The sequence below is a fragment of the Zootoca vivipara genome, chromosome 6, assembly GCF_963506605.1.
Source record: "Zootoca vivipara chromosome 6, rZooViv1.1, whole genome shotgun sequence".
NCBI lineage: Eukaryota > Metazoa > Chordata > Lepidosauria > Squamata > Lacertidae > Zootoca > Zootoca vivipara.
This window is the reverse complement of record NC_083281.1, coordinates 8,191,154-8,218,692: the sequence shown is the minus strand read 5'-3', so window position 1 is coordinate 8,218,692 and position 27,539 is coordinate 8,191,154. Positions and strand designations below refer to the sequence as shown.

General features: G+C 48.6%; 2 protein-coding genes across 3 annotated transcripts in view; both read left to right on the top strand.

Annotated features, from left to right (window-relative positions):
* Positions 1-9,327, top strand: part of MAP2K2 (mitogen-activated protein kinase kinase 2) — a 42,845-nt gene extending 33,518 nt beyond the window's left edge. Inside the window, exons 9-12 of one of the 2 annotated variants that reach the window (XR_009557714.1) lie at positions 96-157; positions 1,899-1,944; positions 4,965-5,200; positions 5,232-9,327. Coding sequence is in view for 1 of the 2 variants with exons in the window: in XM_035118435.2 (XP_034974326.1) it covers positions 96-157; positions 1,899-1,944; positions 4,965-5,075 (219 nt within the window). In the remaining variant the exon portion in view is untranslated. Of the gene's footprint in view, positions 1-95; positions 158-1,898; positions 1,945-4,964 lie in introns of both variants that reach the window. The other variant, XM_035118435.2, reaches the window with a different exon arrangement.
* A 10,639-nt stretch (positions 9,328-19,966) lies between these two features.
* The window catches only part of ZBTB7A (zinc finger and BTB domain containing 7A), a 69,337-nt gene continuing 61,764 nt past the window's right edge, over positions 19,967-27,539 (top strand). Inside the window, exon 1 of the mRNA XM_035119295.2 lies at positions 19,967-20,724. The gene's annotated coding sequence lies outside the window, so the exon portion shown is untranslated. The remainder of the gene's footprint in view (positions 20,725-27,539) is intronic.

Genomic DNA, 27,539 nt, shown 5'->3' with positions numbered 1-27,539 from the left:
CCATCATCCAGGCTTATTTTCTCAATGGTGCCTACTTTTCCTGGGTTCTGGCATTTCTTACACCTGTGTTTCTTTTCCTCCCCTCTTATCTCCAGCCACCTCCAAAGCTGCCAAACGGGGTTTTCACTCAAGAGTTCCAGGAGTTTGTAAATAAATGGTAAGTGTTTGCTTTTATCAGTATGGGTGCGCGCGGGGTGGGGGGTGGGATTCAAACCCCAGTGGGCTGAAAGGGGAAGTGTCTTCTCTTCCAAATGCACACTGCCACAAATGCCACAGTTCCCCAGGCTTTCCGGGGAGCGAGAACCGGTCTACCAAGGATCTTTTACGCAACAAATTGTTAGCTTTTACTGTGAAATTCTAACCATGTAAACTCGGGAGTAAGCCCTGCTTAACTCAATGGAGCTTATTTCCAGGTACTTTTTTAGGGGGAGGGGTGTAGGATAGAGCCTTCATGACTGGAGTGTCCTCTAGACTGCGTTGGGCTCTTCCGCTCCCATCTGCTCAGGGCGACGGGCATTAGTAGTTCAGAAATACCCGGTCGGAGAAGACAGGTATTATTGGGTATATTCAGACCAGCAAGTCCTGCTTTGTTCCAACTGGCTTCGCAGAGTGTTATTTATTTGTAAAGGTTTATGCAGCCGGTTCGTTCCATGTAACAAGGCCTGTGTGCATACAATGAAATCTAAAACGTCATTAAGTTTGCCATCAAAAGATGTAGCAGGTCAAAACATTTAAACAGTTCCATCTACGCAAAAATAATCCATCGCCTGCCAAGCCTCTTGCGTAGAGAAATGTCCCACAGCATGGGCCTGGTGACACTCAATGCCAGGGGTTGGCAAAGTTTTTGTGGCTTGGGCCGGTTCACGGTCCCGCAGATGCCGCGGTGGGCCAAAGTGCACACATGCGCAAATGCTATTTCCGGCACGGAGGAGCGTGCGCAGCTTCCCATTGGCTGCAGGAGCTTCCTGCAGCCAATGGGAAGCCAGCCAGCGTTGCGGAAGGTGGTCCCTGCTCTGCTCCGCACCGGTTTAGTGCTGCGCACGGGAGCCAATTGAGCAGGCGGGGGGGGGGGGTCCATGGGCCGGTTAAATGACCCCCATGGGTCGCTTGTGGCCCATGGGCCTTAGGTTGCCGACCCCTGCTCAATGCCCACATTCTGGCTGAGGCCAGGTGGACCTCTGTAACACGGGAACGGGGCAGCAACATGCAGTGCTTCCTGGATCAACCTGGGATGTAAGGGGCTCAGACGATCCTTGAGGTATCCTGGACCCAAGTTATTCAGGACCTTGTGTATCAGTACAAGAGTCTTGAACCCAGTCTGGTTGCACGTGGGCAGCCAGTGTGGGCGTTCTGGCATCTGCCAGTCTCTGCGTGGTTTTTGGCCAAGGCGTACTATGTGTGTGCGCCCCGATTCCACAAAGAATTCCACCTCTGAATTTGGAGGTGCTGGCTGCAGCATTGTCCCAAGGGGTTTGTATTTTGCCGTTCCTCACTTCCGGGGGCAAAGCATCCCACAGCTGGGAGGCATTTAATAAATCTAATAATAACGTTAGCCAAAATGCTGTTGGCTGGCTGTCGCCATCTCAGCCTAACTGCTGAATTCTGCATCAGCTGGAACTTCCAGACCAGACCCAAGGGCAGCCCCATGCGGAGCACAGAGCTGCAGTCAATTCCGAGGTTACCGGCGCTTGGGCTACAGCGGCCGTGTATGCTTATATTTATTTTGAGGGTGGGGGGTGAGTTAGCGCAGCCAATGGAACTGTACAAGGCTGTTGTCTGTCTGGACCCACCCAAAGTATGGCAGTGCTGATAACCTAACGAGTGTGGCCTTGCAAAGGCAAACTTTGTCTTTTTTTAAAAAAGAAATCTGATCCCCCCCCCCTGCTTATCCCACACAGCTTAATTAAAAACCCTGCTGAACGGGCAGATTTGAAGAAGCTGATGGTAAGTCAATAAGGATTCCCTATCTGCACATCAGGGCCGGCCCACCCCGAGGCAAGGTGATGCGACTGCCTCGGGCGGCAGGATCTGCAGGGGCAGCAGACTCGGTCTCCAAGGAATGCATCACCCGCAGCTGCATCACCCTGCCTCAGATGCCAAAACGTCTTGGGCCGGTCCTGCTACACACGTCAAAATAAATTCAACATCTCAGTCCAGCTCCCAGCAAATTCTTCAGCTGGAATCAGTTAAGCACTTTTGCATGTGATTATTACCCCTTTTTATATATTTCTATTCAGAGCAGAATGGCAAATGGCTGGGCATCTCCATTCCTCCAGCCTCCAAGACAGGTGTGGGGGAACCTTTGGCTCACCAGATGTTGCTCCCATTAGCCCCAGGAGGCATGGCCAGGCCGAGGATGAAGGGAGTCGTAGTTCGGCAACATATGCAAGTCCGAAGTCCGCCCCCTCCCCAACACTGCTTTAAAACTTCACCCAGGCACCGCTCCACAAGCTTTGAAGCTTTATCTTCAAATCCGTCTGGCCTAGAAACCTAACGCATGAAATGGAAACCGAGGTTGCTTCGCGCCTTGCAATATTTAGACGCACACCTTAAGATGCCGCAACTTCACCTTTGCATTGCGCTGGCATCCTCGGGAGCTGTTCCCGGGGATGCTGAATTCCTTAATCCACGCCAGATTCCTCCGTTGTCTGTGAAAGGCACTAGAGCGGGGGCTGGGGAACCTCTGGCCCTCCCGGTGTTTCCTGGACTACAACTCCCATCACCCCCAAGCTGTTCTTCGGGGTGTGGCTGATGGGAAGTGGAGTCCAGCAGCAACAGCAGCAGCAGCCAGGGGAGGCCAGTTGTCCCCTAGCCCTGCGCTAGGTCATTCTTGCTTCAGTGCAGGGACATTGTCCCGCAGTGGACAATGTGCTCAGGTGCTTCCGATCCCCAGCTGACTCTGCATTCGTTGGATCCCAGTTATGAGCTACAGTTAAGAGGCACAATCAGCCTGACTTCACCTCCAAAAGCAGCAGCGCAAAAGCCTGTAATGCAAATACCCACTAGCTTTTTCCTACCTGTATGCTTGTGATTTGCCTACACCTGAACAACTAAATCTGCTACAGAGCCCTTTTTCTGTTTTGAGACTGGGGGTGGGGTGGGAGGTCAGGTACTTCCAGGTGTCCTTATTGCACCTTCACAATGTCTTGTGGCTCCTGCTCTCTTTGGGGCGGCCATGTGCAATCTGGATTGATTGATAGATTGAATTTATATACCGCCCTATACCCGGGAGGTATAAAATCAAGATATAAAACCACAAAATCTCTCTCTATATATATATAAATGTAGAAAATGTGTTTTGTAAAAGCCCACCTTTTTCCGAAACCGCTTGCCCGACTGCGATCAAATTTGGCCGCAGCGTATCAACTTAGATTGGACAGATGACACACCTGTGGCAGGTATATACCTGATTTTGTGTCAAAATAAATAGCAACCTCCAGTGGACCTCAAAGGAATAGGCGGAATAGGAGCATACTCCCGCGAGATCCAGGCAGTCCACCGAGATCCAGACCTACCAATGAAATTTAGGCCCAAAACCCAGTCCATGATCCAGACAGCCCCGACCCCGAGATCCACCCTGCTCCACCATCCTCCGCACCGAAATCAAACCCACCCCACGATCCAACCAAGCCCACCCCGATCAAACCCACCCCACAATCCAACCAGCCCCGGAGATCCAACCCGCCCCCATCCACCCCACCGAACTCAAACCCCGAAAACCCCATCGCACCGCCCAATTCCAATTCCCACCGATACCGGTGGGAAACCGTTCCTGTGCGTCCTTGATCACTGGCCATGCTGGGAAGCGTTGGAAGTCCTAACAGCATCAGAGAGCCACAAGTTCATTGTCTGCCTTGCGGAGTCCGGTCCCTGGCTGCTTGGCGCCCTCTGCAGGCCATGCTAGGAGTGTTTGATTGCTGTGTTCATGGGAAGCTTGCTGTGATTGCAAGCCATGCATATCGCTTCTAATTGACATGAGTCTAGCCCAACTTTCCACACCAAGTGAGCTGCAAGAGTACTTTTACAATGGAGTCTCTGTAGTTCGCACAGTGCCTTGTCGTGTGGGGAGCGAGGCCAAAGTTTGACCACCACTCCCAGTGGCTTCCCAAAGCTGGCTAAGCAAGGTGCTGGTCTTTGGGAAGGAGGCAGGAGGACCAGGACCCCGTTGGAGCCCTCATGCCTCATTTCTAAAGCCCAGGACCTTGTTTACCCAAGGGGGCAGAGTGTCAAATGTTGCTGAGGGCCGCCAGAAAGACCTTGAGGGCTAGAGGCTTCCCTACCCCACTACCCCGCTAGCTGATTTGGCAACGACCTGCCCATATTTATTTATTTATTTATTTATGAAATTTCTACCCTGGCCTTTCCTCCCAAAAGAGCCCAGGGTGGCAAACGTCAGAATGTTAAAACAGTGCCATTTTAAATAAATGAATAACTTTCATTACGATAGGATTACTTAAATTCATTGGTTGCATTTTTTAAAAAAAAAACAACCCATGAGGTAACACAAAGCAACTTAACAATAGATGAACACCGAAACCGGAACAAAAGAAACATCTAAAAAGACGATCCTGGGTTTTTTTTTAAAAAAGGTGTGATCGAAACGTCCCACCCACCTACCCAAGGAAACCGCAGATAGCTAGGAGCCCCAAGGCCTGGTGGAAAGGAAATGGGTTTTTTTGCTGGGCTCCCAGGGAGAGCATTCCACAAGCAGGGAGCCACCACTGAAAAGGCCCGTTCTCATGTTGCCACCCTGGAGGGAATAAAAAATAACACCATCTGAAAACATACTATGCCTTGTTAACATAAGCAGAGCTTTGGGGAGAGGTTTCCAAGTATATGTTTTGATTTTCTCGATACATGGTTTCTCCCCACTGCTCTTTGCCTCACAATTCCCTTCAGTGCCCTGCAATTCCCTACCCGTATACCCAACTGTGACCACACCTCCTTTTCCCCTCCTTTTCCAGAATCACACCTTTATCAAGCGCTCCGAAGTGGAAGAGGTGGATTTTGCCGGCTGGCTATGTAAGACGCTGCGGTTGAACCAGCCCAGCACTCCCACCCGCACCGCCATGTGACCGCCAAGGAAGCCGCCTTCTTCCCCCCCCCCTCTCGTGCATCTTGCTTGTCTGCTGTCATCCACCACCCTTCAGCAGAAGAAAAGAACCCGCCTCTCTCGGCCTGCCTCTCCTCCGCGACCTCTGTTTTTTTTGTTTTGTTCCGGAACAGCAAAGGCGCCGCAGTTCGGAAGCTGCCCAGTCATCCAGACAGCGAGAGCAGAAAGCGGGCTTGCTTCACCCTCTTCCTGTTTTGTTGTTCGGCTTCATCCCTCTCCCCACAGCGGAGTGTGGATCTCTTCAGAGCTTCTGACTCTGGGCAAGGGATTGGGGGGGGTATGTACAGCAGCGGGTGAGCTGCTTTTCGTTTACGTTTTGTGTCACCAGTTTTGGGGGAAAGGGACAGGCTGTGCCTTCTTTCCTTTCTTTCTGTGCACTTGCTTCCTGGGCGGGGGGCCTGAGAGGCGCAGGCAGGCAGGCTTGCCGGGCGGGTGCTGCAGATGGGTGGAGAAATGTGGAGCAGCTTGGGCGGGCGGAAGCGGGCCGATTAGCCAATGGAGCAGCGTGGCATTTCGTCGGGGTCCTTGCTAGAGCCTGTCGGAGGAAGATAGCAAGAGCGACCGTGCGATTTTAAGGAAGTTTGTGTTTGGTGGTTGAAAAGCTAGCAGTCAATTCCTTCCCATGCTCTCCTCCTCCTCCTCCTCCTCTTCCCCTCCCCACGGTTTCTGCATTCAGTTTCTTTACAAGAGAAGTCCTTAGTTCCACTTACCTCTTTGTGTTTGTGGGAGAGGGAACGCCCATGGCTTCAAGGCGAACGTGGAAGTGTCTTCACGTGTGTCTTGTGTGTGAGAGTGTGTAATTTTTACGTACAAATGCAACACGCGCACCGGGGGCGGGTTGTATCCGGCGCTAGTCGTGCTCGGCGTAGACCCGTTGAAATTAGCGGACATGCCCATTTTGTGTGCATGCGTTTTGGTGGGTCTGTTCTGGGTTGGGGCTTGTTGGTTGCAGCCCCATCCGTGCCCCGTGGAAATTGTGTTGTCATTATAATTCATGTAGAATTGGGGGGGGGGAGCAGCAGTCCACACGCTGCTTCTCCAACGATGTGACAGTTTTTAAAGCCATCTCCTTCCAGTCTGAACAGAGTGCTTTATTTCTGAAATCATGTGCCCTAACTCGTCGAAGTGGAGGGTGGAGATCAGTAGTCTTTTGCGGGTATTTATTGGAGAAGAATCACAGCTGCTAATTCTTGACCTTGACGGCGGAGGGGACACGAAGGCCGCCTTTTTGTCCAGCGCACGCTCAGTGTGTGTTGTTCCTTGGGCCTTGTAGCGGAGGTATCGCTCTTCTGACAAAGGTATCGTCGGTTTCTGCCTTCTTGGTACTGGCATTGTTACGTCTCTGTTTCCGAGAGTGTGTGATTTAATTGTGAAAGAGTCCCATGCTACAATGGATGCTTCTCAGTGTCTTGCTGATGCTGCTGCCCTCCATAGCTCAGAGGAGGCGTCGCCTCTGCAGCAGGTGAACTGGAAGAAAAGCTGGTGGCGGTGGTTAGGCTCCCCCCCTCGCCCCCCAGTCCTCATCCCCAATCTTATCAGATCCTTCTTTAAACTTCCATTTCTCTCTCTCTCTCGCTCAAACTCTCTCCCCCCCCCCTCTTTCATTTCCAGTTAATTCCTTTACCATTATTGGCTTTTAGCTGTCCAGGTAACTGAAGGGGAGTGTATGAGTGAGACCCAATACACGCTTGCCCTACAGCCCATTTTCTTTCTTTTTTTAAAAAAAGCATAAAAAGGGAGAGTCAGGTTCTTCAAAGTTCTCCGCCACCTCGCGGTCGATAAGGTGTTGGCATTTTGTTCTTCTTGAATACTGGGCCCTCTGCCATTCTGGGAAGTGTGGGAATCGGCGTCCAGCCGGCCATCGTGCCCCACCCCTTGAATTCCAGCAGGTAAGGAAGCCACAGCTGGGTGGCTGAACCAGGTGGAGTCCCCTCAGGGGAGTGGCCAAATCAGGGCTTGCTGAGGATGATGTTGAAGAGGTGCTGGCCATGGTGCAGGCCGAAGCAAGCGGCAGGTGGGCTGACGGATGAGTCACTCGGCCACAACGGAAGCTAGCAGCTCGCATGGGACCACCACTTTCCTGTTAGCTCACCTTGCTAGGAACCCTGCATCCAAAAAAAACCCCAAACCCCTATCTAAGGTGAAGCTGCTTTTAAAGGACACGGTTGCCTTGAGCTCCCCGACACAAGGGATTAACTTTTCCCCAGCCTCTCTTGGCACTTACCTCTCGAAAGGTGGCAGAGCCTGTGGGTATCTTGGCACCCATGCATGGCGCAGCTGGCTGGCATGGTTGCCAGGTGCTCCGCAGGAGAGAAAGGCCCAGTTCAGCGACCGAATGCCTACCTCCGGGAGTCTGCACCATAATGTCTCCCAACATGTTTCCCAGAGTGTCTCCGTGGGGGTGGGGGAACTTTGTGGAGTGCCTACCCCGAGGGGGGGGATTTTGGAGTGCCTTCTCAAAATTTCCAAAGGTTGTTGGGTTGCTAAGAGCAAAATGGAAGGCTCTCCCTCTATTGGCAGTGCGACCTGAAATCCCTGGGACTCCCCCCTCTGCAGAGATGTGTACACAGAACAACCTTTAGCCACAAGACGGAGGCTGTGCCGTGCAGGCACATTTCTTGACTTTGGTGAACTGGGCTGGTCTCTTGCATTCGGGACTTAGTGCGGCAAGCCGCTTTTTCTCTCACCAAGCCCTTCTCAGAGAAATCCCCTACCCCCCTCCAAAAAAAAAAACCCAATTCACTCATCTCTCACCGAACCCTCTCCTCATATACTCAAACTTCCTTCTGTTTCTCGGTGGCTTGTCTGTGAAGGATATTTGAGTATCAGTACTTTCCATTGGCTCCTACCCAATTACAGGGCAAAGATGTGAGCTTTGTGCGTAATTTTGAGGGAGAGAAACTGAGCCCTTGCGTGTCTCATCGCTGCCTTGGGTTTTTCTTCGCTGCCCTCTGCCTGCAGGTAGATGGCATGGCCCACATCTTTCCTATAGGTGGTGGTTCTTCTCTCCTGCACCCCCCCTCCGGACTGCTAGCATCTGATATGATCTAAAAGGGGTGGCGGACAGGACCCCGCAAGCTGACGAAGACTGCTAGGAAGATAAGCCAGGCGAGGGGAGAGACCCTCTGTTCAATCAACTGCTGTTGATTGTGGATACGGAATATGCTGGTTATGGAACGAAAGGAAAATAATAACAGACTGTGCATCATTTTATTTCCCCTTCTAAATAGTGTAAGTGACTCGATCATAGATTTAAAAAGAAACAAAACATTTGGAAGGTGTTTCACCCACCCACCCACTCCCCTTTTAACCTTGCAGTTGCTCTTATTTGACGTTCTTTCTAAGGGACTCTGACCATGTCGTTGCTGTTTTCATAAAGTCTTCATAAAGCAGCAAGGGAGAAAGATGGGTGGATTCTCTTGTGGGGGCGGTGGGGACCTTTACTGTGTGTGTTTTCTCCCCCTAGAGCAGCTGGGGGAAAACTTGCAAATATTCAATCCTCTTAAAGTGGGCCGAAGGAAATGGGAAGAGAACCCCTTAGCACAGGCATCCCCAAACTTCGGCCCTCCAGATGTTTTGGACTACAATTCCCATCTTCCCCGACCACTGGTCCTGTTAGCTAGGTATCATAGGAGTTGTAGGCCAAAACATCTGGAGGGCCGAAGTTTGGGGATGCCTGCCTTAGCAGATCTATAGGCGACATTTCTTGGGTGCGGTGGGCAGGGAGGGGGAGGCCTTTTGTAACCCAAGTCTTTTTTCTCAAACTATAATTTGAAATTCATTATCGCAGCCAGATCTCTTCCACTTTGACACTGTCTTGACAGCTGATTTAATTTCCCCCTCCCCTCACTCCCCACTCCAAGTGCAAATGTTCGTTTATCAAATGGGGTAACTCCTGAGGATCTGAATGTATAATATTCAGTGTTTGAGTTAAAAGTTGTCAATGAACTAGTGGGATCATGTGATCTAATTACTGTACTTTTTTCCCATCATGCTTATATATATCTGAACAGTGAGGCTTTTGCTGGGTATGTGTGTGTGGGGGGGTGCATTTTACGGTTCAAAAAGATTTTTGGTTATGTTTCCTTTAACGGCTTTGGTTTCTTGGGGAAGGGGGTTTAAGAATGTGCTGAGCGTTTTGACGGTGCTTTTTTTTTTTTAAGAAACTATTTTCACCATGGGGAGATGAAATAAATGGCACTTTACATTAAGAAGCCTGGTTTCCTGTGGATTTTTGTTTGCAGTGTGCGAGCCGAGAGGCCGAGGCGTCTCCCCCCGGAGGAGCCATCCAAAGGCCTCAGTTGTGCTTTGTTTTGCAAAGTTTTTCTTAGTTTATCGTCTTATCAGTACAGCAAAAAACGGGTAAGCACAACCCATCGTTATAAATGGCAATGAACAGAACATCAAGCCCATAACACCAGCATACAAAAATCAGCAACAGAATCCATTCTGGAAATCCGTTCGACTTCCAAAATGTTTGGAAACCAAAGCTCGGCTTCTGGTTGTCTGCAGGAAGCTCCTTTTGCAAGTCCACCACATATGAAAGAACGTTCCCTCCACCAACTCTTTGCATCTCCAGCACTTATCTGATTCAGTCTTATACAGGGGTCAGCAAACCTTTTCAGCAGGGGGCCGGTCCACTGTCCCTCAGACCTTGTGGGGGGCCAGACTATATTTTGAAGGGGGGTGAAATGAACGAATTCCTATGCCCCAGAGATGCATTTTAAATAAAAGGACACATTCTACTCAGGTAAAAACACGCTGATTCCCAGACTGTCCGCGGGCCGGATATAGAAGGCGATTGGGCCGGATCCGGTCCCCGGGCCTTAGTTTGCCTACCCATGGTCTTATACATCTTAGCATGCCTACTTGGAGTTAGATAACGTGCAAATCATTTTCAGGTAGTTTTTCACATTCCGAATTTGTATTTCCACGTTTCCCCCCCCCACCTACCCCAAAATCATTTGGGTTGACTTGAACCAAACACAAACCAAACTAGCTTGTTTTGTAAAGTGACAAAGATTGACTAGAATTACCGTAGTTCCTCTTTGAAATTGGCTTCTTAAGCTCCGCTTAAACGGTGCCCCACAAGGGATTACTTCCCTGCCCTTTGGCGGTGAGGCTAAGGGATTATACTATAATTTACCTCCCGCGGTACTCAATATCTACCTGACCCTTGCCAGGGGGAGGTAATCCAAAGATGTGGACTCAAGTGTCCCTCTCCTCTTCATCAGGGGATGTTCTGGACCAGTGCTTAGGTGTGGCAATGGACTGGATGAGGACCATGGGTAGGCAAACTAAGGCTCGGAGGCCTTCTAAATCTGGCCTGTGGATGGTCCGGCAACCTGCATATTTTTAACATGAGTGGAATGTGTCCTTTTATTTAAAATGCATCTCTGGGTTATTTGTGGGGCACAGGGATTTGTTCTTTTTTCTTCTTCAAAATATATTCTGCCCCCCCCCCCAAGGTCTGAGGGACAGTGGACCGCCCCCCTGCTGAAAAGGTTTGCTGACCCCTGGACTAGACTCAATCCAGGCAAGATGGGGATGGTGCAGCTCGTGAATGATTCAGAAGCACACCTTTCTTTTGACAAATGGAAAAATCCTCACTTTTGGACCGAAGGTCTGGATTTAGAATTTTAAAAATGGAAACAGCCCCCCCCCCCAAATTCTTTGAGAAGTTTCAAACTTTTTGTTGTTAATCTTTCATGGTGTTCTACGACCCTGCGCCTGAGACTGCGCCTGCATTCAGACCACCTCTCCTCCATCCTTTTCATCCCTCTCCTGGCTCTGGGAGAAAAGGGGCGGGGAGGGGAGCTGGTTGCAGTAGGAGAGGGAAACACCTGTGTCTCTTCATCAGCTGGACTCCTCTCTGCCCCTTGGCCTCCCTCCTCTCTGGCTTCAGCTCCTGCCCCCGAACCTGCACTGTTCTCTGCCACAGACCCACCCCCCTTCTCATCAAGCTCTGCTTACTCCTCCATCTCCCGGTGGCATCGGGGATCGGGACCTTCAGCGTTCAAGGCAGATGTGCTGTCACGGAGCTTCCTCCCTTTCCCACCGTCACACTAAGTTTGCATGAAGCTTCCTTAGGATGATTTACCGATGCAACATTTGCCCAGCTTTCAGAGGGAAAACTGGTCTGTGGGCAACATAGTTTTGTCCTAGTATTTAAAGAAAAGAAAAAAAAAGTGAGGGGAAAGGGCCAGGAGATCTCGCTTAAGCATCCACCCCCACCCCACTTCAGTAATGATACATTGGGCAAGGGATTTGGGGCTTAACATTCCAACTTTCAGATTGGGAAACATTATGGAGAACAGAGTTGAATTTTTTGGCATGTGTACCTAGCGGTGGTACAGTGGTACCTCTACTTGGCATTCACCTCTGGTTACGTATCCTTCGGGATATGTATGAAGCAAGCCCAGAAGTATTTTTCTGGGTTTCGCGCCGCACGCATACGCAGAAGCGCTAAGCCGCACACATGCGCAGAAGTGGCACCTCCGGTTACGAATTCCTCGGGATGCGACCGGAGCTCTGGAACGGATCCCCTTTTTCAACCAGAGGTACCACTGTATTTGACTCCTAGTAAGTTAGCAAAAATGTGTAAAACAAGTGCAAATACCTGCTGGAAATGTAAAGAAAAAGAAGGTACCTTTTATCACCTATTCCACCTAAACATTAGGAAGAACTTCCTGAAAGTAAGAGCTGTTTGGCAGTGGAATTTGCTGCCAAGGAGTGTGGTGGAGTCTCCTTCTTTGGAGGTCTTTAAGCAGAGGCTTGACAGGCATATGTCAATAATGCTTTGATGGTGTTTCCTGCTTGGCAGGGGGTTGGATTGGATGGCCCTTATGGTCTCTTCCAACTCTATGATTCTATGATCATGTGTGGTAATAAAAGCTTTCTGGGAAATGATCTATAACGAATTGGGGGGGGTGGATGTTTCAAATAACTTTTGTAGGAATTGTTGTTGTTGTTGTTTAGTCGTTTAGTCGTGTCCGACTCTTCGTGACCCCATGGACCATAGCACGCCAGGCACTCCTGTTTTGCACTGCCTCCCGCAGTGATATTGCAAAGGAGCAGAAAAGACTCTTCATGTATGAGACAACAGCTGCGCGGATGTTACTAGCCCAAGAAGACAAAGTCCCGACCAGAGAAGAATGCCAAACCAAACTGATAGACTACGCTGAAATGGCAAAACTGAAAGCTCAGGAACCAAGAAGACAAAAACTTTACGAAAGAATGGAGAAATATATATATAATTTATTTAGGAAACCACTGTAAGCAGATGAAAACATTAGCAGGTTTTTAATATCGCTTGTAATGTAACAAACCACTTTGGATAATACGGACAGAAACAGAATAATATAGATTAAGAAATAATACGCAGTTGAAAATGTTGACAATAAGACCCATGGAAGGGATGGTGGGAAGTCTCGAGAAATTGCTACATACGAATGTGCATTAAAAAAGAAAAAGTCCACCCCCATCCTTTAGCTAGCCTAGAGGAAGTTCCCATTTTTCTCTGCAGAACTCATTCCTCTCCTGATGTTCAACTATCTGAATTTGCCGGAAGTGGGGGTGGGGGCACACCAGCTATACACCATTTGCCCTTGTGTGACCTTAAAGCTAAGCCTTTTAAATGTGTTTGGGTGGGTTGTTGTCTTGTTTTCATTTTAACTCTTTTTTATTTTATTTGTGCTTTTACCTTGCGAAACCACGCGGAGACCTTATGATGAAGGGGCAGTACAGAAGTGTCATCATTAATAATAATAATAATAATAGGCAAGATCCTGCAAGCAGCTGCGCTGTTCAGTCCCAAACGAAGCGCATCTTGAGAACCCTTAATCTCGGGGTTGTGGGTTCAAGCCCCACATTGGGCAAGATTCCTGTTTTTGTTTTTGCATTTTGTTAATTATATTCAAAAAAGAAAAGAATATCTTTTAACGTTTCTTACTTACATTCTGTAATTATATATCCATATATTATTATACCCCCCCCCTTTACAACCCCTCCACCCGCGCTGGTCATTATTTAATTAATTTAATATTCTTTTAATATTGTGTTAAAGCAATATACTTTATATAAAAACCCGTAAAATCTTTTCCAACTTTTACCCCAACTTTGCGAACATCAGTCTAAGCATCTAAGCCAGGCATGTCAAACCTGTGGGCCTCCAGATGTTTTGGACTACAATTCCCATCTTCCCCAACCACTGGTCCTGCTAGCTAGGGATCATGGGAGTTGTAGGCCAAAACATCTGGAGGGCCGCAGTTTGGGGATGCCTGATCTAAGCATATCAGTAAGTTTCTTTTGGAACAATGTTTTGCCATGTACTCCTCTACACATTCCCATTCTTTTCTTAGTTTTTCTTAGATTGTAATCTGATTGCTGCCGCCTTCTTGGCCAATTCAATAAATTCACAAAATTTAACTTGCCGACTGTATCTCCCCCCCCCTTTTTTTTTTGCTACTAAGATCCTACTAGCAGCCGTCGCATATAGGAATATTCTATTCTTATCATTGGAGGTGTCTTTTGTCATTATGCCTAGAAGAAACACTTCTGGCCTTTTCTCAAATGCTATTTCAAACATCTTTTTTAAACTCTCCATAGGTATTACTCCAAAACTTGTTGATTTTATCACATTCCCACCATACATGATACATTGTTCCTTCTGTCGTTTTACAACTCCAACATGTTTCTGATTTTAGTTTATATATTTTAGCTAATCTGACAGGAGTCATGTACCACCTTCCAACTATGTTATTCTATTATTGTCAAGGCATTTGGAGTCCCACCTCTCTCTCTTTTTTTGACATCGTGGAATTTTAATTTGGAAGCCCCCCCCCAGGGCCATCTAGCCCACCCCCACCCCGCAATGCAGGAGTCACAGCTAATGACTCACTGGCAGGTGGCCACCCAACTTGTGCTTAAAATACTCCCAGGAAAGAGAGGCCACCACCTTCTGAGGTTTTCTGTTCCACTGTCCAAAACGGGGGTCAGCAAAACTTTCCAGCAGGGGGCCGGTCCACTGTCCCTCAGACCTTGTGGGGGCCGGATTATATTCGGGGGTGGGGGGAAATGAACGAATTCCTATGCCCCACAAATAACCCAGAGATGCATTTTAAACAAAAGGACACATTCTACTCATGTAAAAACACAGGGACGGTCTGGATTTAGAAGACTATTGGGCTGGATCTGGCCCCCGGGCCTTAGTTTGCCTACCCATGGTCCAAAAACTCTTAACCCCTGGAAAGTTAATTCCTAATACAGTGGTACCTCGGGTTAAGAACTTGATTTGTTCTGGAGGTCCGTTCTTAACCTGAAACTGTTCTTAACCTGAGATACCACTTTAGCTAATGGGGCCTCCCGCTGTTGCAGCTGCGCGATTTCTGTCCTCATCCTGAAGCAAAGTTCTTAACCCGAGGTACTATTTCTGGGTTAGCGGAGTCTGTAACCTGAAGTGTCTGCAACCTTAAGCGTCTGTAACCCGAGGTACCACTGTATTGAGCTGGAACAGGCACCCCCAAACTCGGCCCTCCAAATGTTTTGGGACTACAACTCCCATCATCCCTAGCTAACAGGACCCAGTGGTCAGGAATGATGGGAATTGTAGTCCCAAAACATCTCGAGGGCCGAGTTTGGGGATGCCTGGGCTGGAATCTCTTTTCATTGTGTTTGAATCCACTGGTTCAGGTCCTCCCCTCCGGAGTAGTAGGAAATAAAGCTTGCCTGAATCCACATCTGTGCGTCTAGCACTCAAAAGCTGTTCCTACACAAACTACCAAGAGGTGTAGGAGCTTTTGGGTAAAATGAGTATTGGGAAACATTCCATAATGAATTGAAAAAAAATGTTTAAAAGTACTTTCCCCCCCAAACCCAGAGTCCTTTCTGTTGGGGATAATTCAGACTGAAATGCCCAAGTGTCAAAAAAAAAGGTTAATTATGTATGCCACTAGTACTGCAGCCCGTGTTTTGTTAGCCCCAAAATAGAAAACGAGCGGGGTTCCAACTAAAGAAGAATGGCCACTTAAACTAATGGAATATGCGCAGTTTAAGGACCTAAGATATAGAATTAGAGAAACAAGAAGAACGTACGTTTAAAGAAGATTGAAAAACGTTTATTGAATATATGGGAAATAACAGCTGAAAACGCTGGCAGCATTAAGATAAATTCAAAAGTGTAAATAAGTCATGACGGATGGAATAATGGAATACTGAATGGTATTGTTTCTGTAAAATATGCAGGGGTTTATGATACACAAAATGAACCATGGAAAAAGAAGAAGGGAAGGCATAGATATCTTAAGGGTGTAAAATGAGTATCATAAACTGAAAAGCAGAAAATTTAATAAAAATTACATTTAAAAAAACAGAATGTGATGTGTGAAATTATGGAATATGGAGAGGCTGGACGGCCGTCTGTCATGTATGAAGTAGCTGCATTGCAGGGGGTTGGACTAGATGACCCTTGGGGATCCCTTCCAACTCTTCTAGGATTCTAGAAGGCTTCCCAAGTTTAAAAACATGCTTTCGTGCATTGCAGGTCTTGAATGCTTACTTTTCCCCAACCCACCCCACTGTTGCTGACTTTTCCTAGGTTTTCTTCTGATGCAGTTTTAAATACCGGTAGTTGCTTCTGATTTCGTATCCGCGTTGTGCTTTATACGTTAATAATAATAAAAAAATGGTATACACCACCATTTTCCTTAGTTGCTAGTACAGAAATGTTTTAAGTCAGAGGTCGGCAACCTAAGGCCCATGGGTTGGTTCCGGCCTATGAGCTTCCTGGAATTTGCCCACGGCCGTTCCGTGGATCTGCTTGGGGATTCCGTGCTTTATTTTTTCCCTACGGCGCCTTTCCCCCCCTCGCCACGGGGCCCGACTTCCGGGTCAGAAGAGCACCAGAAATACCTTGTGAGGTCTGCTGGGGAGTGGACCGGCCCAGCCTCAAAAAATGTTGCCGACCCGTTTTAAGTAAACAAATGCACAGTGCCAGATTATGTACTGTACGTGGACATATAGCTTCTGTGGGAATGTTCAGGGAGGCAGGAGAGGATATATTGCTTATTAATATCCTTCCTAACTTGCGCTAGCAAGTTCCTTTCCTTAGCAGAGTTTTACATTCGCCTTTTAAGTGCACAGCTGATAACTGGTTGCAGGCTTGTGTAAGCCTCTCACTATTAGGTTCCTGGTAAGTTCCCTTATATCCCTCTTAAAAGAATAAACACACGACAGTCTTATTTAAAGTCAATAAAAGGAGTTTACTCACACCATCAGTTCACAGTTGGATCCCTGAAGGCAGACTTAGTCACAAAGTATATACATGTGGATCTATCCCATATGGAGATAGAACCAGTGTCCTCCGTTGGCTGAGAGCCAACAGAGCATTTCTAGCTAAAAGTTGGTGCTCAAATGACGGAGGAAGTCAAGGAGAGAGGGGGGGCTGCATGCCCTGTCCCTTTTGTTACCTGGACAGGTAAGGTCACGCCCACCTCTAGTCACATGCAAAAGGAAGTACGTCCCAGCAGGAGGAAACAGGAAGTTCTTGACTGACTGGACCAAACATCCACCTGCATGGCCACTCTAGGAAAACAAGGAATGTTGTACTTCACTGCTACTTATGTATCACATCCCACAAATTCAAGGAGTTGGAAGGGACCATGGCGGTCATCTAGCCCAGCCCCTTGCAATGCAGGAATCTTTTGCCTAATGTGGGGCTTGAACCCATGACTCTTGAGATTGAGAGTCTCGTGCTCTGCTGACATATACGTACAGTATATATATTGGAGTCCTTTGCATGGCCAATAAGTTTAATAAACAAACACAATTTATTTAAAAATCCATTAAAAGGTGGTGGTGCTTTAAATAAAACGCCCGCCCGTCCCTGCCTCAGTGCTCTCCCCATCTGCAATACTTGAGAGACCGCCTTATCCCTGATATACCTAGCAGGTCACTGTAATCTATGTGAGATTTTAACGGAATCATAGAATCGTAGGGTGGGAAGGGACCCCTGAGGGTCATCCAGCTCAACCCCCTGCAATGCAGGAATCTCAGCTCAAGCATCCATGGCAGAGGGCCACCCAACCTCTGCTTAAAAACCTCCAAGGAAGGAGAGGTCACCACCTACCATCCCACGATCAAACAGCTCTTGCCGCCGGAATGTTCTTCCCGATGTTCAGTCGGAATCTCCTTTCTTGTAACTTGAAGCCACGGGTTCAGGCCTGATCCTCTGGACCAGGAGAAAACAAGTTTGCTCCGTGCAAGTTTCTCCTGCACAGTCCGAAATGAGCAGGGCCTTCAGCGTGGGGGCCCCTCATGAGATAAGACAGGTGTCCATCACCTGAACTTTTAGAAAACAACTGAAGGAGTTTGGGAGCTGCCGTGAGATCTACAGGGACAAGCTGGTATGCAAATTTAATACCTAAATAAATATTACAGTGGTACCTTGCTTCTCAAATTTAATCTGTTCCGGGAGTCCGTTCGACTCCTGGAATTGTTGGAAAACCAAGACGCAGCTTTCGATTGGCTGCAGGAGCTTCCTGCACTCAACCGGAAGCTGCGTCGGACATTCGGCTTCTGAAAAACATCCGCAAACCGAACACTTATTTCTGGGTTTGCGGCGTTCGGGAGCCAATTTTTTTCAGGAGCCAAGCCATTTCAACTACCAAGGTACCCCTGTATTTTTCTTCCTGACAAGCTTTCCCAGCTCTGCCATCCATGTTTGTCTACTTTGTACTGCTTTTAAACTTATCCGATGTTAATTTGTATGTTTGTGTGGTGTTGTTGTTAAGTGTTGTTAAGTTCTTTTGGTTTAACTCTGTATGCCACTACGAGACATGTATGCGGAAGGCATTTCGTAAGAAAATACAGACCCACCTCGTGGCTACAATGGGTTACAAGAATCTGGGTCTGGAAAGCCCAATGTTTGTTAACAGCACAATCCTATAATGTCTATTCAGAAGGAAATCCCGTTCATTAGAGCAGGGGTTCCCAACAAAATTTTCTCGAGGACCCCTCATTGAGCCGCTATTGTGACAAGGACCCCCATTAATTCCTAAGCCTAAAATTAAAAAGTGAGAGCCAAATTAAGAGTCTTTTTATATTTTATATTTATACGTTTTTTACAGTTCTTCCTCTTCATCTGTAGGCCTTTGTCGTTTTAACGAACCACTTTTTAACCAACGGTCCATTTTTAACTACGCGAACTGTAGCTTCCGCGAAAAACAACGCTTTGTTTACAAACACTACTGTTTTGCAAAGAGGCAGCGGGCGCCAGGGAGGAGGGAGGGGAATGGAGAAGACAGGGTACCTGCGCAGTAGCGCACAAATGAAGCCGACGCGCACAAAGCATCTTGGGGAGGTGAGCGTTAGTAGAATGTGCGCGCTGCCTCTTTGCAAAACAGTAGTGTTTGTAAAGCGCCACCTAACGGCATACAGCAGAACTACTGCCTCTATCTAATTCTAGTTTTGCGCTAGACTCTGCTCATGCAGGAAGCGGCCAAAACAAAAAATCTGTTATCATACAAAATATATTTAATATTTTTTTTTATTCTAATAGCATCTTGCGGACCCCTCTGGCATAGCTCGCGGACCCCTGGAGGTCCCTGGACCACCTGTTGGGAACCACTGCATTAGAGCATACCTGTACTCCTAAGGTTAACTGATAAAAGATTGCAGAATCAAGTTGCAGTTGGACTAAAACTGGTTTTTTTTCTTAATGAGGTTTTACCTGCTCTGTTTTTATGAGCTTTTAAATAATAATATAATACAGTATTTTTTTATTATTTGTACCCCACTTACTGATATCTGACCAGGTTGCTGCAGAAACTCTGGGCGGCTTCCAACATAACAACAACAACAACAACAAAACATCAAACATTAAAGAACTTCCCTATTTACTATATTTTATTCATACTGTCATAGCTCTCAGCCTCGAAACACCGCACTACACAAATGTAATAAATAAATCATATGAACAGTTCCTTTGTTATTCACCGATCATTAATTTATTATAGTTCGATACCAAAAAAATACGCTGTACATGAAAATGCGCCTAACACAAAACTTTAAAAAAACTGTTGGGAAAAATACATTGGCCACCTTCTGGCAACAGTAATAATAATAATAGTTTATTTTATTATAACCATTATTTAGCAGTAACAGTATTTATGCTGGCTGACTACCAACACAGGCCTTTGGATGGCTGGTATAGATAACACAAAACATTATTTTAAACAACAACCCGGACCGATTACAACCTAATGCCCAACCCAGTGGTTGATGTTGCCTGAGATGACATTAAAAGGCACTCCAGCAGCAGGAGGGAATCCCACAGCTGACTAGGGATTCAAGCTTGTATCGCCAGCGGCGTGCTGTGAGGTCCTAAAGCTTGCACCACCACCATCATAAATAAAGGAAAATGTCCCTGGCTCCTCTGCCCACCAGCAGCATGAACCCGAGGCTGAGCTCAGCGATGGGTGTCTTGTTGGTGAAATCAAAATGCACACTAGTCAAGCAGGAGGGAATCCCTCTGCTGAGGAGCCTGCGCCGGCGTGCTGTGGTGTCCTAAAACTTGCATCATTATCATCCAACATCATTCGCAAAGAAAAAAGAGGGGGGAAAGTCCCCGCTCCCTGCTCTCTCTCTCTCTCCGACTCTCCCCACCAACTCTTTCCAAAAAGATTTTATTTCCCCCCCCCTCCCTTTTTACATAAGAAAACGCACCTGTTTTCTCGAGCAGGAGGCTGGCTGCTTTGCTTTGCAGGGTTCCCTTTCCATCTCCCCGGCTTGCAAACGCTTTCCTCGCAGCGGCGGCTCGCGCCGGTTGGCCGTGTTGTTGGGTTAGATAACATGGGCTTAGCTGGGAGGAGAAGGGTCGCTCCGTCGCCTGGGTGGGGTCGGAGAAGGCAGCAATTGCAGACTGCAAAAAAAAGAGAGAGAGAGAAACCACACACGGCCATTGCCCATCGCAGCCGGAGTGTGCCCTTGGCAAGAGCCAAGCAAGGCAAGGGTGAGACGTGGCAGCAAGCAAGCAAGCAAGGGCTTGGGGGGGGTTGCCTTGAATGCTCCCTCCCTCTCTCTCCCACCCCCCTGTGCCTTTGCCATTTGCAATCTCCCTTCTCATTCCTCCTCCTCCCTTGCAAGAAAGAAAAAAAAGCAACCAAGACTCGCCGAGCCAGTTTGCAAAAGCCTCAAGTCAGTTTGCAACAAAAAAAAAGGAAAAACCTCGTTGCCAAAGAGAAAGCAGGTTTTCCCCCAGAGCGCAGCTGCTGCACCTTTAAGAGAAGGGAGGGACCCCTGTCTTTTCTGCTGCTTCTCTCTCTCTCTCTCTCTCTCTTTTTTTTTTTTACCCTGAGAGCAACCAGGAAGGGAGTTCACGGCATCATACGGGGCTTTGCATCTACTGTTACAGTAGGGGCAGGAACAGCAGAAGGAGAGGAGAGGAGAGAGAGAGGGAGAGAGAAAAAGAGGAAAAAAGGGAGGGAGGGAGGCAGGCAGGCAGGCCGGCCGGACGGGCAGAAGCTGCTCAGGAATTGACTCCAAACTCCAGGCGCCCCCCCTTTCCTCCTCCTCCTCCTCTTCCTGGGCCCCCCCACACCTTCAGGACCAACAAGGTAAGAGCACGGGATCTTTCTCTTTTGGGGATTTTTATTTTTTTTGCTGGTCAAGAGATCTGATCCCCTTAAAAAGAGAGAGAGAGAGGAGGAGAGCCATCCGCTGTCATCTTTTCCTGCTTCCTCTTGTCTTTTACCCCAAACCTTTGTAACTTTCACCCAGGGATCTTGGGGGTCAATAACTTTGCCTTAAGTGAGAGGAGGTTGCTGGTGGGGGTTTCCTGGGGGAGGCGGATGGAGGGTTTTTTGGGGGGTGTTGTGTGTGTGGTTTTTTTTTGGAGGGGAGAGACGTTCAGTGGGGTGGGGGGAGGGAGGAAGCTGGATCATGGGGAGGGGGTGTTTGAAGTGCGTGGTGGTGGGGGGGGAGGGAAAGCAGCGTTGAAGGTGAAAGGAGAGAGCGAGCCTGAAGTCAAGGGTGCTGGTGGGGAGGGGGTGTTTGTTTTGCCTGGGGGACCCGTGCAAGTGCATTGCACGAGATGCAAGCTGTAGGGCACGTTGCAATCTGGAAATATTTGCATTGCCTATGTGATATCCGCCTTTGCGATTTATGGGGCTGGCCTGCCCCTTTGCGTTGGGGAACTGCAGGGGCTGGTTGCTGGGGGGGGAAGGTTGCAATTAAGTGCAAAGGGGAAGCTGGAAATAACTTTCCTCCTCCACCCCCCACCCCTCCTTCTCCTTCTCCTCCTCCTCCTTCCTGCCAAAGACCCTATTCTGTGCTGCGTTGCATACGTTGTACTCTCTAAAGGCTGGGGGCAGGATATATGTGTGTGTTGTTTTTTTTAAGGGAGGGGGCTTTGCAAGCCCCAGGGAGGACAAGTGCCTGGTTCCTTGGGAATTGTAGTCTTTCCCCCGCGCTTCGGCCTGCAGGTGCAATGGAGGCGGGGACTACGTCTCCCGAGGTGCTCAGCGCGGGGGCCTTGCCTCGTCCTTCCGCGTGAGGCTTGCTGACGGGCGGCCGCAGCGGCCAATGGCGAGCCCGCCTGCCGCTTCCTCTCCCCACCAGCCGCCGCGTCGGCCAATGGCGGACCGAGGGAGGGAGGGAAGGAGGGGGAAGGGAACGGAAGGGAAAGCGGCTAAGGGCTCGAGCGAGCCCTGCCCCCGGGGGGGGAGAGGTGGGGTCCGCGGGCGCGGCGACCAGGAAAGGCCGGGGATTTGAGGCCTAGTACAAGGCCCCGGGCGGGGCTCGCCTGCCTTCCCAGCTTCCCCAGTGGGGGCTGTGAAGGGTACAGAAGGAGCAGCTGAGGCGCTGGTCTCCTCCTCACCCTCCTGGGGGGGAATTTGAGGAGGGGGTGCTGTTGAAGGCTGTATGGAAACTGAGGGCAAATACTTTGGGGTTTGGGGGGGGAGAGCTTCTGATATTTAGAGGAGTAAATGTGGTGATGGGGTGCAGGGTTCTGGATGATTTTAAGGTTCAAAAACTGGGGGTGGGAGCATGAAAATAGTTCCCAATAGTTGTAGCATCTTTGTTAATATATTATTATTATTTATTTATCCTTGCTAGTCACTTGCTGCTCAAAAGTCTTCAGGTGACTCGCTACCCGTTTAAAATAAGACACATTATAACTTTTCTTAAAATTAAAAAAGTCATGCAAACCACCTGTCCAAACCACCTACCATTCTCTCTCTCTCTCTCTCTCTCTCTCTCTCTCTCTCTCTCTCTCTCTCTCTCTCTCTCTCACGCACACACACACACACACACACACACACAATATGCATATACACAACAACAGCCACAGGAAGCTTTGGCTCCTATGGAGCACCGAGTTCGGCTTTCTACTTTTGGCCCACGGACTTGCTTAAGTGCATTAGTGAGGGGGGGGGGTCCTGTGTTATAGGGGTTTGAATTGTTCCTATGCAAGTATTTCAAACGGTGGGGTTTGTCTGTAAAGGTGTCCAGAACAACAGCAACAAAACTACTGACGGGGGAGTAATTAAATAGGTTTATTATTATTCGGCTCGGTTGGTAGAGCAAGAGACTCTTAATCTCAGGGTCGCTGCATGGGGCAAAAGATTCCTGCATTTGCAGGGGGTTGGACTAGATGCCTCCCAGGGTCCCTTCCAACTCTGTGGTTTAATGATCCTATATGCCAGTCTCCCGTAGGTGGGGCGGTTTTTACGGTCGTATACGAGTAAAAGCATTAAAAGACACAATAAAAGCTGCACAGAGCAGATGTTATAAGTGAGATGCTACCCAAGCACAGTTGTCAATGAGAAAGGTCTTCAGCCAAAAGCGAGGGTGCCCGCCGCATCTCTGTTGGAAGACTGCTCCACGCAGCATGGGCCTGGCGATGCTAAATAGCAGGTTTCTGGTTGAGGCTGTTTGGCACTCTTCTGTAGCGCAGGGGAACACGAGGCCCAATTTCATTGATTAGGGTAGGACATAATAGTAAGGTTGCCTGTACATGGATCCCCTACATGAATCTCCAAAAGAAAGGGATCTGTTTGGGCAGCAGGTGAGGAAACAGCGTGTTTGCTTGCATTGGGATGTTAGTATTGTTTTGTTTTGTTTTAATGTCCTTTTAAAAATGAGCCTACCGAGGCAGGCTACAGATCTCTTGATGAATATTTGGAGGAATCATCAATGTCCTGAGTTTGAACTTGGAGGGCAGAAGCTGCAAAGAGACCCCAATGTGGCCACTGGCTGTTGTCAAGGCAGCTGAAAGGATGTGTGCAGAACCCTTTGATTGCTTAAAAGGTGCTTTATAGGAGGGTGGATGTGAAAGACCCTTCTTCAACTCATGCCTGCATTATTATTATTATTATTAGTTGTTGTTCTTTAGTCGTTTAGTCGTGTCCGACTCTTCGTGACCCCATGGACCAGAGCACGCCAGGCACTCCTGTCTTGCACTGCCTCCCGCAGTTTGGTCAAACTCATGTTCGTAGCTTCGAGAACACTGTCCAACCATCTCGTCCTCTGTCGTCCCCTTCTCCTAGTGCCCTCAATCTTTCCCAACATCAGGGTCTTTTCCAGGGAGTCTTCTCTTCTCATGAGGTGGCCAAAGTATTGGGGCCTCAGTTTCACGATCTGTCCTTCCAGTGAGCACTCAGGGCTGATTTCCTTCAGAATGGATAGGTTTGATCTTGTAGTCCATGGGACTCTCAAGAGTCTCCTCCAGCACCATAATTCAAAAGCATCAATTTTTCGGCGATCAGCCTTCTTTATGGTCCAGCTCTCACTTCCATACATCACTACTGGGAAAACCATAGCTTTAACTATACGGAGCTTTGTTGGCAAGGTGATGTCTCTGCTTTTTAAGATGCTGTCTAGGTTTGTCATTGCTTTTCTCCCAAGAAGCAGGCGTCTTTTAATTTCGTGACTGCTGTCACCATCTGCAGTGAAGTAGTACAGTATTGCAGTTATATACCGCCTTTATCTTCAAAGGGTCTCAAGGCGGTGGACATGGTCTTTCTTCTCCCCATTTCATCCTCACAACGACCCTGTGAGGTAGGTCAGGCTAAGAGGTGGCGACTGACTCCAAGGTCACTCATTGACTCTCGGCTCTCTTTACAATATTCCCTTGAGGTGAATATTGCTAAAGGGTCGTTTCTAAGGATGAATGAGAAAATGGGAGGGGAGGGATTTTAATGCCTCCAGAGTATTGTTTATCATTATGAGGTGGGAAATGGTAGTTGAGAGGTACAGAAAAGAACACAGGAGATTGCATTATGCACAGTTGTAGACCTTTGGTAATGTGTCTGTTGTGACTTTCCAGGGCTTCAGAGGCTTTCCTACCTAGAAATGCCAGGGAATGAACCTGCCACCTTCTACAGTACATGCGAAGCGCTAGGATTCTTCCCTAGAAACAAAAGTAAGACCCCGGCCCTAAACCATTCTCCATAGGGGCCTGTCTTCGAAAGAGATGCATGAGAAAGTGCCTTGCACTGAGTTCACCTGGCTCAGTTTTGTCTGCACTGACGGGAAGCACCTCTCCAGGTCTTCTGACCTCCTATAAAGCACTGCGCCCCGCGGTGTGAACTGTCCCTGAGAATCGTAGACTGTCCCCGGGACAGGTGAGGGTGCTGATCCCTTATTTTCAAATCCGAAACTTGGCAGCTATGTGTATGAAGCAGCCTGGACCTGATGTTTGGGAAGACTTGCCTAGCCATGGACTTTTATTTTTATTTTAGAAATGTGCATTGGGTGTTTTCTGTCTCTTTTTCTTCATTCAAGAAATGTGCATTAAGGTAGAAGTGGACAACATGCCGTCTAAAATGTGCTGGACTGTATCTCCCATCATTCCTCAGGGCTGCCTGGCGTTGATGAGCTCCCGACAAGTTCCTCACCCTTGCTTGAAAGGAGCTGGGGAAACCATGGGGCTGGCCGGTGTAGCGGACTGCAGTAGTCCCAAAGGCTTAGCCTAGGGTGGCTGATGAGATGGAAGACGCAGACTGTAAGCCTGGGTTTTTGGGGGTCTTGTAAATAGTCACGCACTGTTCCTTTGTGATGGAGAAGGAGTCTTCTCTTAGCAGGGGAGATTCTGTAAACTGGAAAAGTAGCTGGTTCTTTCTGATCAGGGATGCCCGTGCTTTACAAATGGCGTTAGAAAGTATAGCCCCGGTCACACTTATTTCCAAAGCCGGCCTAGATTAACCCCGGCTCCCTTTTGCAGCGTCAGATGCAACACCTACACAAGTCCCGAATTCCTGCTAGCTGGGAATGTGGAGAGCCTCTGGCCCTTTTGAATAGGTGTAGGGGGCTGTTTTACTGTTTGGTGGAAGCTCGAAAATCTTCCCACGTGGCAGTTTTGATGGCAGCTTGCAGGGCTTGAGCGGAGGGCAGTGACTCAGGGTTAGAAGACTCAGATATAGAAGTTAGGAGCCAAATGGCTCTTTAAACCAAGGTTGCAGTCGCCAAAACTGAATGTCTAGTTTGCCATCTTTGGGAAAGATGGCTGCGAAGTCTTTATTTTTCCAAGTGATGGATGGACTGTGATTGGTTCTCCGTTAAAACGTCTGGCTAGTTCAGATGACAACCTTGAGCCTAGTGAAGAACTTAAAAGAAGAAAAGTTGCTTGATCCAGGGACAGTCTGCATATATATATTGGCCTGTTCCTAGAGGATGTGGCATTAGTGTGTGAAAACAGTCAAGAAGATTCAACGATCCCCACCCCGCCATGCGTTTCCAGGTGGAGCAAATTTCAGGCATTTTCACTTGGTCACAAGTGGCCAATAGGCAGGTGCAAAATACGCCTGGCTAATTTCGAACATGGGTGCATATACCCTTGTTATGGCATCATGCGGCAATTAGAGCGTCCGACTGGGCTCTGGGTTCAAAGGCCCATTTGGTGGCTGTGGGTCAGTAGCAATATTCCTCGGCCCAACTTCCTGAGAGGCGGCAAAGTGAGAGTATTCCACCTTGATCTCCTTGCAGAAAAGGTGGAATATAATTCAAAGTGTGAATTAAAACAGGTGTGTTTGTGCGGCCATCCCAGTGGCATCTGTTGGCGAGGAAGACAGGGAGCCAGAATTCAAGTGTTGTTTCCATCCTCTTCTCTACTGAGTCCTGCATGGTCAACACTGGGCAGCAGACTGAAGTTGGAGGGGACAGGCTGGTCTCCTTGAACCATGTGGGTTGCCCTTGAAGAGCCTCCGCACCCTAACTGGCGGTCACCTTTAATCCGAATGAAATTCCTGGAACCTCCATGCCATTGGGAGATGTTTCAAGACGTGGGGGGGGGGGGGAAATGGGGCACACAGAGAGCGGGGTGGGTCGGCAGGGAACCTGAGCGTAGGAAACTGGGAATCCTGGGAGGTGAAAGCCGATTTGGGAAGGGGCAGGTGGTGAGAGGAGGAGGAGAAACACAGAGATGTGCTTGGTCTTGCATGCCTTCCAGTGCTCGGAGGGGGGGGGAGTTGGGTGGGGTCCTGTTTTCTTCTTCTTCTTCCCACTTAAGCCCTGAAGAACTGGCAGATTGAGAAAGTAGGTATGAAGTTGCCCACTTGGTGGATTTAACAAAACAGCAGCTCTGGCAGGGAGGGAGGGTGGGGAGTATGCAAATTTGTCCTGGCTCCAGTCTCCCCTCCCTGCTTCCCCCCCCCCTTCTGGCAGCGAGGCCAAGAGTGGAGGAGGCTGCTCAAAGACTATGATTGTTAGTACTCCCCCAATCCCCACCCTTCCATTTCTCTTTCCCTCCCCCCCCACCACCATGCCCATGTCTCTCCACTGCCTGTACTTAACCCCTAGGGCTGAATCGCAGTGGTTGCTGCTGTCTCCCCCCCCCCCCCCGCGAGCCAGGAACGCTTTCGAGAGCACGCTGGAAGAAAAGCGGGGCTCTCAAACACACACCCCAGTTTTCATTCGGCTTAATGCAACAGCGCTTGGAAATCTGGATCGCAAGGGCCCCCGAGTCCCGTTGCCCTCGCCCACTTCCCTGAGCCTGCAAACTTGAGGATTCCACTGCTTCTGTGTGCGTTTTGTGTCCTGTGGGTTTTTGGTTGTTGTTTTTTTTTGCTCCTGGCCTGTCTGTACACAGCGCTTTTTCCCACGAAGGTCAGGTGATGCCTCTGAAGGTCACTACTGCTTTTCCCCTCCCCGAGTGTTGCTCCGCAGTTAGGCGAACAACTCCTGTGGAAAACTTGCAGGGGGGGGGGCGGACGTGTGTTGCTTCTTAGGTAGAACAGATAAATGCCTTGCATGCAAAAACAGTCCCTGCCATCTCCCCAAGCTGGGCTGGAAAAGACCCTGGTCTGAAATCCTAAGAGGAGGCCACAGTGGTTCTCAAACTTTTTGTGTGTGTATATGTCACTGGACCACTTGGCGAACTTTTTTCTGCCCAACAGGGCGAAAGAACGTAAGAGCAGCTTGGCAGACGAAG